Source organism: Siniperca chuatsi, linkage group LG10, assembly GCF_020085105.1.
Source record: "Siniperca chuatsi isolate FFG_IHB_CAS linkage group LG10, ASM2008510v1, whole genome shotgun sequence".
Classification (NCBI taxonomy): Eukaryota; Metazoa; Chordata; class Actinopteri; order Centrarchiformes; family Sinipercidae; genus Siniperca; species Siniperca chuatsi.
The window spans coordinates 253,565-265,000 of record NC_058051.1 but is presented as its reverse complement, the minus strand read 5'-3'; the positions used below and the strand labels follow the sequence as shown (position 1 = coordinate 265,000).

General features: G+C 44.0%; 1 protein-coding gene across 13 annotated transcripts in view; it reads right to left on the bottom strand.

The window, feature by feature from the left end:
- Positions 1-11,436, bottom strand: part of foxp3b (forkhead box P3b) — a 43,455-nt gene that overhangs the window by 21,206 nt on the left and 10,813 nt on the right. For 8 of the 13 annotated variants that reach the window (XM_044209863.1, XM_044209872.1, XM_044209864.1 and 5 more), the window contains exon 1: positions 865-1,096. In XM_044209863.1, the coding sequence (XP_044065798.1) occupies positions 865-1,081 (217 nt within the window). In that variant the 5' untranslated portion in view covers positions 1,082-1,096. Of the gene's footprint in view, positions 15-71; positions 222-290; positions 551-864; positions 1,097-1,731; positions 1,860-2,162; positions 2,323-11,436 lie in introns of those variants that run through there. The other 5 variants (XM_044209873.1, XM_044209877.1, XM_044209865.1 and 2 more) reach the window with 5 other exon arrangements.

Here is an 11,436-nt window from a genome sequence, read left to right as displayed (position 1 = left end):
GACTGCAGCGAGTGCCGGGGCACGCAGGGCCGGCCCGAGCCGTGCCGCTGCGCCAGGCTCGGACCGCTCACCTGTCCGTCAGTCCGTCAGTCTAGCCATCTCTGGCACTCTGGCATCTGTGATGCGCATCAAATGGTAAACCATCCGTATGAGTCATCGTGTGTGTGTGTGTGTGTGTGTGTGTGTGTGTGTGGAAACTTAATCTGACATTTTCCTTTAGCTGTAGAGTAACCAGATGCTCGGCGGCGTCTTAAAATCGATTTTCAGTTGGCAAAGTGAAACAAACGTACCGTAATGAGACGAACGTGTTGAGAAGCAGAAAGGAAAACAGAAACAAAACCATTCCCACATTACAACACCGCTACTGCTGGCCCCCGCGGGGGCCGCGGGGGCCGCCGTGTTGAAGGTCCGATTTAAAGGAATCCACTCGCACGCCAAGCTACAGCGCACCAGATATGTTTTATATATATCACAAATACATATCATCATCAGGCTAGCAGTTTCCCCCTGCTGCCAGTCTTTGTGCTAAGCTAGGCTAAACACATGCTGGCCCCGTCTTTGTGCTGGACGCACAGAGGCGAAATTAATATCAGTTTCTTTCAGCATACTATGGTGGCTCGATCTGCAAACTCTATATTAAAGTGAACGTGCGTACTGCGTGTTTTTATCACTTCATGTACAGCAAATGACAGAAAGCCAGCAAGGAGCGTGTAAAGTTCAGAGCAGAGAATACGGTGGGAAAACGCTGAAAACACTGACTGTATTTTGAACGTGTCGGTTCGGGCTGATGTTAGACAGGAAAAGAAGAAGGTCCGACCACGATCCTCAAATTTCAAACAAGCACTTTAAAACAAACAAGTGTACCTGCGACCCCCCCATCACCAGTTGAGACCAGTTCAACCAGAGAGCGGTTTTTTTCCTCTTGTTTCATTTGAATAATATTTAGGCCCGGAGATCCCCAGTTATCCAGTAATTCTCGAGAAGAAGGCAAAGAGCAGAGGCAGCTCAGAGAAAAGATAAGATGTATATACAGTTTCTGTTGCGACTCCTCCTGCGGGTTCAGGACCGCTCTCAGATTCATCTTCACTGTTATTTATTCTGTGACTTTATATTTGAAGACCTGATGATGCCAGCAGTCAGACGCGATGCTGCTGATGTAAACACATTCTGTGTTGTATAAAAACCATATGACACTTTGGCAGATGAGGATACTTTGAATGAAACCCAGACAGAAAACAATTTAAATAATAATAATAAACCGACATCTCACGCACAGCTGAAGAACATCTTTCTGACTGTGTCGCGTTTATTCGGGAGATTCTCAGAAGATAATCTGCAGCTTTAATTTCAGTGTACTGAGCGTGTAGATCAACTCTGACTCTAACTGAGCGTTTATTTAAGAAGAGCCTTGTGTGATCATTTTGAGGAAACGTGCTGCTGAAATTGAATCTTTCTTTTAAATCAGCTGCCGTCGAGATAGTGGTTCAAGATCTTAATCTGAAATATCACCAAAAACTGGTTTTTGGTTCCAGGCCCGCTGGGTTTTTCACTCTCAGAGCTTTAGTGCGTTTTGTCAATGGATTAGTGATTTGACACATTTGGACCTCGACGGCTCACAGACCACAGTATGCTCCCACTGAGCGTGCTCTGTAACCCTACACATTACTCTGCAATGGTGGCGGTTACCTGATCTGAAGTTCTGGTGTAAAACAGTGAGATGTGTTAGCTTACCGTATCTCCTGCGTGCAGAACCTCCTGCTTGCTTCTGTCTTCCTTTCTCAGGTTCTTCGAGGGAGATGCTTTAAATTGCTTCAGAGGGGGAGTTATTCCACAGGAAATATGGTTTTCGGCAACTAAAACTAAGAAAAAGCATGACAGACCTCAGACTGAGTAAGACTGCATGATTGTGTGCTTTAGGTTGGAAACACGAGACAAAAGTAACAAAACAACAATCAAAGAAAACAAGAGCAGGTGTACTTCACAAGAAAATCTAAACCAGACGTCATGTGTGCATTTTTGGAAAGTTTGCATTCATATTTATATTTTCAGTTCAGTTGTTGGAAAGAAAAACTTATTTCAATCTAAATGTCAACTAATTTCATGATCTTACAATGTTAAACCCTGGTTTATAGACAGTATAAAGGTAAACACTCAGCACTCACCTGACAGCGCCAGAGGACGAGGTCGCAGTAAAGCTGCCAGATATCCACTCAGGCTTTATACCCACAGCAGGAGACGGAGCAGAGCTGAAGCCAGTGTCCTCAGCAAATCACAACACAACGACACACTGCACAGCACCTTTACACTTTCCAACCTGACGACCTGAAAAAAATATGTTTGTTGGAAAGTAAGCAGTTTTATGCTCGAGCAAAAAGAACACGCGTAAAGTTCACGCAGCCGTGGGAAAACAACAGCTTTTTCCACCTTAACGCACATTTAACCTGCTTCTGTCCAAAAGTCCTTTCATCAGCAGCAAACACGAGCTTTCAGTCAACACCTCGGTTATTTCATTAGTGCAGTGCACCTGCAACAGGAATACAAACACATCCTTCTGTTACACCGCAGATCTATTAGTTTTATATATATATATATGTGTGTGTGTGTGTGTTTGTACATATTTATGTGTCACACACTCCACTTGTTGCTTTTTCTGATCCGTTTCTTTGAAGCACGAATGAACCAAAATATGTCTTTAATGAAAATGAGTTCATGCATTTCTCTTCATTGGAACTATTCTGATCAGTTAGTTTCCCTCCCTTCATGTTGTTCTCCTGCCCTGCAGACACCCAGCGGGGCACATTCAGGTCTGACGCACGTCAGAAGTGTGAACCTCCGTCCTGTGTGGCCGTGACCAGCGTACAGAGCTGGTTCCCTTCAATCACAAACACATTTCTGAACTTTCTTGTAGTAATTTAAGTTCAATTTGAGTTTCTACTGATACTTTCATGAGCGCCTCAGCACAGTGGAGCTGAATGTGGAGCTGAAACCCCCAGAAAATGTCAGAAGTGTGTTTTCTCAGAAACAATGTTCCACTTACTCGACAATAATAATGCTCAGCGTGAACGGTTTCCTGAGTGCGGACAGTGAGGTCTGTGCATGATTCTTTAATAATACAATCAGGAGACGCACACAGCCGTTTTTCACCTGAAGCTTCATGTTTGATATCAAAGTGTCAAAGGAGCGAAACTCAAAACCTGCGAAAATACAGCTCTGTGTGTGTGTGTGTGTGTGTGTGTGTGTGTGTGTGTGTGCGCTTCAGTTTTGTTTATGTATATATTGATATCTAACCAAGACCACCATCGTTTCCTGAACTTACCCACACGCTTTGAGTTGAACCATTAAACATGAATCGTGCATTAGTTGCATGTCATCCAGGTGGCATTACATTTCTTTCCTAACGTAATAATAATATATATAATACATATTAATAATAAAGTGTAACATGCTCAAATTAACACCAACACAAACTGAATCTGAACTTTTTACAGTCTCTTAGGTTGAAAGTGAGATTTGTATGAGATGTATATCTGGCATCAGATTTACACTGAACATTTACATTCAGATGAAATGAGATGATCCAGGTGAAATCCAGGTGTTACAGCGGCACAAGTAAGTTCAGATACATAGAGAAAAGAAATAATTAGAAGTATATCAAACAAAAATAAGAATCGAAATAAAAATAGAAACTATACAAGAGAAATTAAACTCAAAATTTCAGGGCAAGCAGTAAACATATACACACAGCAGCAGGGTGGCGCTTAAAGTAACTCTGTCTCCAGTGAAGTAAGTACAACATACAAATATCAATTAAAATAAAATATGTGACCTCCATGTGACTGTTTACAGCTGTGACAGATGTCCTCTGGTGTGTCCCTGCGTTTCCGCATGTCGCACTTTAAAGGACTTTTACATTTTAATTTTTCAGTTCACGTTTTTCAACCAGACAAGTCAAACTCTTTAGGTGCTTCATTTGTTTGCTTAAAGTTTTGACTGAACATAAGTGATGCGGATGTGTGCTGGAAACATCAGAAGTACACGAGCCTCCATGAAGAGGACGGCCAATACTGAATCTCACTGTGTGAATTGTGTTCTCACAGTGTGAGAAAATCTTTGATGACTACTTTCTGATCCCACAACATGCCCGAGCACGGGACGATGAGGTGACGATTCTTCTTTGATTCTTGCTGACGAGGTTCAGGGAGATGTGCATGTGTACTGTAGATGTTGCCCTTCGTGATTCAGAGTGAAAATCATATTGTCGATATGCCAATGATTCACTCCTTCCCTCACAAACAGGTTGGACGTGAGGGCTTATACAGCTGAGTCAGCACAGAGGGGGTGACATTTTGTGAAAATTTCAGAGAAAAGGCTTTTTGTCAGCTTTCTCTTCATGTTAATTCCATCTGTGGTTTAAATGTGGTAAGACGTTTTACTGATTTATTACTTGAACCAAATGTGTGAATACAAAAGGTCTTTGCTCACTACAGATCTATCTATCCTTCTTTGGCTTCCAGATGCACAACAACAAGTCTGAGGCTGGCACACGTTAGACATCGCTGGACTGTGTTTACACTCAGTGTCCGGTTCATTAGGAACACCTAGCTAAAACCAATGCAGTGTGGTGCAGCAGCTCTGTAATAAATCCTCCTTCAGGGAGGTCGTAGTGTTCAGTTTGTGCTGAAACGCTTCAGAGACGTGCTGATTCGACCGTCGGATCATTTTAGAGGATGAAGTTTGCGTCCCCGTTTATGCAGACGATACGGCCTTGTACGTTCGTGGCTCTGCTCCAACTCAAGTCGTGTCTGGATTGTACTGAACGCTGACCGGACAGAATGAGCCCATAATTCAGTCTTGCATCTTCCTGCCATCTGCACACATAATGCTTCTGAAACTCAAGATGTTCAGTGTGTTTGGGGATTTGGTCAGACAGTAGTCTGACTTTTAAACCTCATATGAACCACCACAGAAACTGCAGATAAAAACGGGCTCCTCCTATCAGAACAAGCAGGTTTTTCTCTTGAGGACAGGAAAGGCATCGTGCAATCGAAACCTTAAAACAACTTGGTGCAGTTCACCGCAGTGGCCTGCATTTCATGACAGGAGGTAAATATCAGCCTTATCACTGTTTATTACACGAGAAAGGAGGGGAACCACACATCATTTCTGCTTACAAATGTCTGCTTCTTAAGCTCCGCCACATCAGCACAGTTCATCAGAGCTGATCCCAGGACAGTTAACTCCTGACACTGAACCTGGACAGACTGCCGTCAGCAGAGCGATGTAGACCAGAGTAAAGCCGTGAATGGCGTTAACGACCCCAGTAGATGAAAGTAAACTGTCCGATGGTTTCGGCTGATATGTGTCTCACAGTTATTATAAGCGTGGAAATGAAGGTTATACTAAAGACGAGCCCGTCTGTGTTTCTTTGCAGCGACGTCACCGTGCTCCCAGATCTCAGCCACTGACATGTTAACCTGTAAGTGCAGAGCTGAAGGAAACTGTTTTAGTTGTATGTAGTTATTTTCCTCCTCTGTGTTGTATTACTGTCTGTGTGCTGTGCTTTTTTTTTTTTAATACTTACGGGTGATATCATTCACTTACACCAGCAGTGATAAAGTAGTAACAACACCACCTTTACAATGAGGATCAGCGATTCACTCAAAAACCCGAAAACTCGTTCCCTGTGGCTTGTAAGCACCACGTTTGGAGTTTGGAGCTTGTGTGAAGCAGCCGTTTTTGAGGTGTCTGTAACGTATTTGATGCTTTTCAATAATAAATGTCTCATTTTTGTTTGAAACTCCTCAGAAATATTATTTCCTGGTGCCTGACTGGTTGTTCTGCATAAACTCATCATCTCAGTCATTTTCAGTATCAAAAACCTCAAATGGTACACCAATACAAGAGGAAGCATTAACAGCAGTAAGCGGGGGGGAAGCCCAGTAACATGCTGGGTGACATTCTAACAGGTGTAAACAGCTCGTTCTGAGCTTGTTTTTTGTGTTGTCAAAGGTCATCTCACCTAACAGAATGCCACTGAGGCATAACAGAAGCCTGACCTCAATTTCCTTTTGAAGGTTTTGCCATTATTATTAACCGTATTAGGTAACCTGTGTTTTCAGGACTTTATCAGGCGGGCGCTGCGCTTTTCTTCTGTATGTCAGATGTTTTGCAAATTTTACAACAAGTACAAGTAAAATTCAACTACATGATGCGGTGCAGGTTAAAAATAATGGAGGCGTGTGCTCTCTAGCTCATATTAGGTTTTTTAAAATGCCATCATTTCTTCACGCAGCATTTTACGGTTGCTTTGGCTCAGAACTGACTTTCTTACCTTTAAGCACAAGATGCTGTCCTCACACGCAACACGTGCTCAGTCCTCAGCAGTGATGGGATCTAACCGAGTACTTTTACACTTCTGAGGTGCGTGGACTTCACCTGAGTATTTCCATCTTACGCTTCGACTCCACTACATCTCAGAGGCAGATGTTGCACTTTGTACTCCACTCCATTTATCTCACAGTTTGTTGCTTTGCAGATTCAGATTTTACAAACAAAACATGTGATGAGTTTAGGAAATATGATGCTGTGTTTTAGAAGTATTTAAAGCATTTTAAATGAGCTCATCCAGCTGTAACATTAAAGCGCTGTTTACATGTTAATGCATCAATGATAATGGTCCAGTCATACAATGACAGACAGGCACTTGTACTGTGGATACTCTGAGTACATTCTGCACTTTTACTTAAGTGAAATTTTGAATGCAGGACTTTTACTTGTAAGAGAGTATTTCTGTAGTGTGGTGTCACTACTCTTACTTTAAATTATATGAATTCTTCCTCCACCCGTGGTGTCTCAGTGCTTCTTACTAAACACACACACGTCACTGAAGCAATGCAGCGTTGTTTTAATGAAACGTTACCGAGCAGGATTACAGACAGGGCTGCTGTGATCACATGACACACTTCATCAGGTCATACGTTCACACGCGCCGTCAGCTAATTCACACAACTACGAACAAAACCAGCATCATGTCTGAGTTTACTGCTCCGTATCTTCCCATTGTCACTGACATCAAGTCACAGATCTTCATCCACATCACACCTGTAACGCTGTTATATTTCTACAGTAATCTGGCGTCCAGTGTGTGTGTGTGTGTGTGTGTGTGTGTGTGTGTGTGTGAGATTCAGATCCAGATTCAGACTGATCGTGGAGTCAGAGGTTTTCTTCTTCTTCTCCTGCATGTTTTCACACAGAACTCAGTGTCTACACTTCTGTGAAATGTTTTGGAAACCGTGTTTTCAATGTGAGGACGTTGTGAAAAGTGTGAAGTGGGATGAGCTATTTTCAGTAAACTAGTTTTTTACAACTGCTAACTCACATTTCTCAATACTGAGTTCACGTTTTCAAAACTCTTCACGCAGAACAACAGAAGTCATCGTGACTAAACTGTGGATCACTTTTCATTTCTTTCAAAACTCACTCAGACTCAACCAAACCTCTGTGTATTTACGCTCCATTTAATTCTACTGTAAAAACCAACATCTGATTCATTAATATAATATACTGCAGCACAGTCCACGTAATAAAGAGGTGACCTTATTTCTGGTGCAATGGAATCTGGCTTTATACTAAATAAATAAATAAAAGATACTTTTACAAAGACAATAGAGACACTAATGATAATGCTGCCTGTTGTTTCATGGTGAATATATGATGAGAGACCAAGTGTTTCTGTCGTCTTTGTTCTGGTACCAGAGGTGATCCTCAGAACTGAGAACTGTTCTCGCTCTTCCTCAGTTTGGATCCACATTAAACTCTCCTGGTTGAATCATCAGAACAAAATATGAATAACTGTGTTACAAAATATAAACCAACACGGCAGCGGCGGATGTCCGCCCCCCCTGAGTCTGAGCCTGAGCTTCTGCTCGAGGTTTCTGCCTCCTAAAGGAAGTGTTGGGTCTCTGTAATTAGTATTATAAAGAGTTCGGTCTGGACCTGCTCTGTAGGAAAAGTGCAGCGAGATAACTCCACAAACTTGTGGACACTCAAACGAGAAACCGCGAGCTTCAGGTTGTTACAAGTGCAGCTGCACCAGCTGAAGATAAGAGCGCCGCAGTCGCACACAGTCAGGGTAATTCAAAGTGACGGTCAGAACGAAAACCTGCAGGGTCCATCGGACCCCCGAGGTCATGTGTTGAAGGACGTTGAGGAGACAAATGGCCCCTCCCACGTTGTAAAATATCAGTGGTGCGGCTGAGGAAGACGTGCTGACATGAACACGGCTAGGTGTGGCACGCTAACATCAACACTCCCCGCCGAGCGCAGGCAGAACAAGCCGACCGGTGTAATATCGTCAGAACAACATCCAGACCCCCGACCGTGAAGGTCAGGAAAGGTGGTGGTTTCACTTAAATGTTGATGACCACGTTGTGTTTCGGGATTCAAGTCACTTTTTCTGTATCACACTGGACCGGGATCCTTCTCAGAGCCGTGGCGTCTGAACAGAACCAGAAGGCAGCTGATGATGTCCTGTCCTCGGTCGTAGTGATTGGCTGTATGTAGAAGTCCTGCAGGAGCTGCAGGGTGTGTTGCAGCAGGTCCTCCGTCGCTCACAGCCCCGACAGGAGCTGCTGTCCCGACGCTCTGCCTCCACTTCCTCTGGTTCCTCTCGACGACGACGTTTCATCTTTATCTCATCTATCGACTCGCCTCTCTCATTTCTGTTTGTCAGATGTTTGAGGAAATGATGATTGTCGACTGCTTGGATGAAAATGACAGTTTGACAGCAGTGAGCATTTTATTTTAAAATGCTCCAGTGATTAAAATTCAGCGGCGAACACACACACAAACGTCCTGCGCGAGTCCTCGTTTCATATGTTCATGTTTTTCTGCTGTGTCGATCATTCCAGTGTTTTGATTCAGGTTGTTTGATTAACAGTGATTATGTTCAGTATTAATTATGTCCCTTCTGCTGATATCACATTTACTTCGACAATTATCAACTCAGCATCAGCAGGATGACGGTGGATGTGAAATACTGTGTGTGTGTGTGTGTGTGTGTGTGTACCCATCAGTTATCGTCACTCGGTGTGCGTAACATTTCCTCTGGTTAATACTTGTGTGTGTATATAAATATATATATATAATGTATATATCTAGTATATGGACATGGCTGACGGAGGATCAGCGTATATGAACATGTTCCACCTGCTGTGTCAGATTAGGTGGTTTTCAAAGCGTCTCATTTGAATGAATGAATCATGGAAAAACAAGATAAAATCTAGTTCATTTGCATTTTAATTTTTCGTCCTTTCGTCATTTCATCATTGAAACTTTATTTGTCATGATGCTGATGTTAAATTGAGTCTCTTTTGATAATTATTTACATGTTCCGAATGTGAATTTAACTGATAATTTCTACATAAAACGTAGTTTATTTCACACATTCGCTGAGCTGACGTGCGATCGACAGTTTTCCTCATTGGTGTTCAAATGAACACCAATCAGAAAGTGGGTGAAACGTGCAGCTGTGAGTTACTTTAACTTGATAAACGCAGAAAGTAAAAGTTTAAGGTCAGATTTGTAACTTTAAACTGAAGTTTGGTGCCTTGAAATGAAGACTTTTCTCTACTTTCTCTTCTGTGGGGAGCAGCTGGAATATGTTCGAAAGATTCAGGAACATTATCGAATATTGTGTTTATATAAATACTCTGACATCACGACTACCACTTGCCTTCGAACTATATCATATTACATTATAAATATATTTAACACTAAGCACTGATGCTGATCTTCATGTAGATATAAATAATTAAATAAGTAAATTTACTGTCGGTGTGTGTGTGTGAATTCATCACTTCAGTGGGACTCCTTGATGAAGTGGCTGCACACACTGTTGCTAAGTGAGACTTCAGTTATCAGTTTGTCTTTGGGTCAAATTTCGGCGCTGCGGTAAAATTAAAATGAGGTGAGTCACGCCTCAAAATTCCCTTTTTTAGAATCAAATAAACCGAAACTATATGAAAGTGAAAAGCAGCAGGAGTCTCAGTCTGGTGTCACTGTGTTGTGTGAAGTGTTCAGTCAACACGGCCCTCGAGCTGTGGACAAAACACTTTGCACCTCTTCTGGAGCTTTCGCCCAGTTTTCCACTGTTCATCGGTGGACGGAGTTGGCTCCTACAGTCAGGTGACGACAGGTGGCTGTGTCCGGGCGGAGAGGCGTCACGTGCGAACGCCCTCCTCGATCGTTCCCCAGCCCGGCCGTCCTCTGACCCCTGCCCGATGACCTTTGACCTCTCGGTGGAGGCCTGCAGTCTCTTGTTCAGGGTCTTTGCCGTTTCACTGACACCAAACTTCACAACTTTACAAATCAATACAGCGTTCCTCATCTCGGTTCAGTACACAGCTTTCTCACGCTCGCTGCTGGAAGGACACCGCGGCAGCTGTTTTCCAGGAGAAGAGTATTTTACCGAGTCCAGCTTCCAGCAGAGCCGCCAGCTGCCGGCGCTCGCGCTCCTGCACACAGAGGCGGGGCGGCCTGGCCACGAGGACGGCAGAGATCCAGGTCTCACTGTGAAGTCGTCACCGCTGCCACATGTTCCTCCGCTAACTCACACCTGGACGCTGCAGGACTGCCATTAGCATACATGGAGCGCCGCTGCAGCGGCCTCGTTAGTCAACACGACGTCCATCATCACCGTCGCTACGGCAACTGTCTCATACGCTTACGGTGGGACTGTGTGGAGATGTTCGCTCCGTTAAAAACCCTTACGTTACACTGACATTAAAGGCAGGTTTAAACGTGTCATACAGGAGCCTGTAGCCTGGCCCAATCACTGATCAGAGCCCCGTCTTAATGAGACCTCAGAGAGCCAATCAGGGATCGTTTTGAATCAGGAAGCTGAGGAGCTTCGTGGTCAGCCAGCACAGACCTGAATCAGGCAAACAGAAGCTCATCATTTAACATGACGGCACGGACGGCCGCCTGAGCGCTGCGGGGAAGGCGACTGGCGAGTCACAGAACAACTTTCCAATATCTTCGACGGGGCCGCGCACAGGAGGGCCGAGCACTCGCCCGCCCGTCGATTTAGGGCCCCGAGGGCCGGCCGGGCCTCATCAGGAGTCTCTTACTGTCAGACAGGCACTGAGCACAGAATGACGTTCGCCTCATAAGATCTGCTCTCTCGTGTTCGTTATGACTCGTCTGCTGCTGCCTGCCCGTTCGCACCAGTGCATTCTGGGTGTTCTGCATGTTTTTAATCTGATGTAATTCAAAGCGCTTGACGTGAGACATAGAAGGCATTAAGACATGATCAAAGGACTGAGATGAGACACGCTGGCCCCTGACTCGAGGCACCCTGCTGTTAGTTGAGCCCGTTAATGTGCTAACACAGTGACAACGCTAATAGCTTAGCGTGTTAGCATGCTCACATTAGCT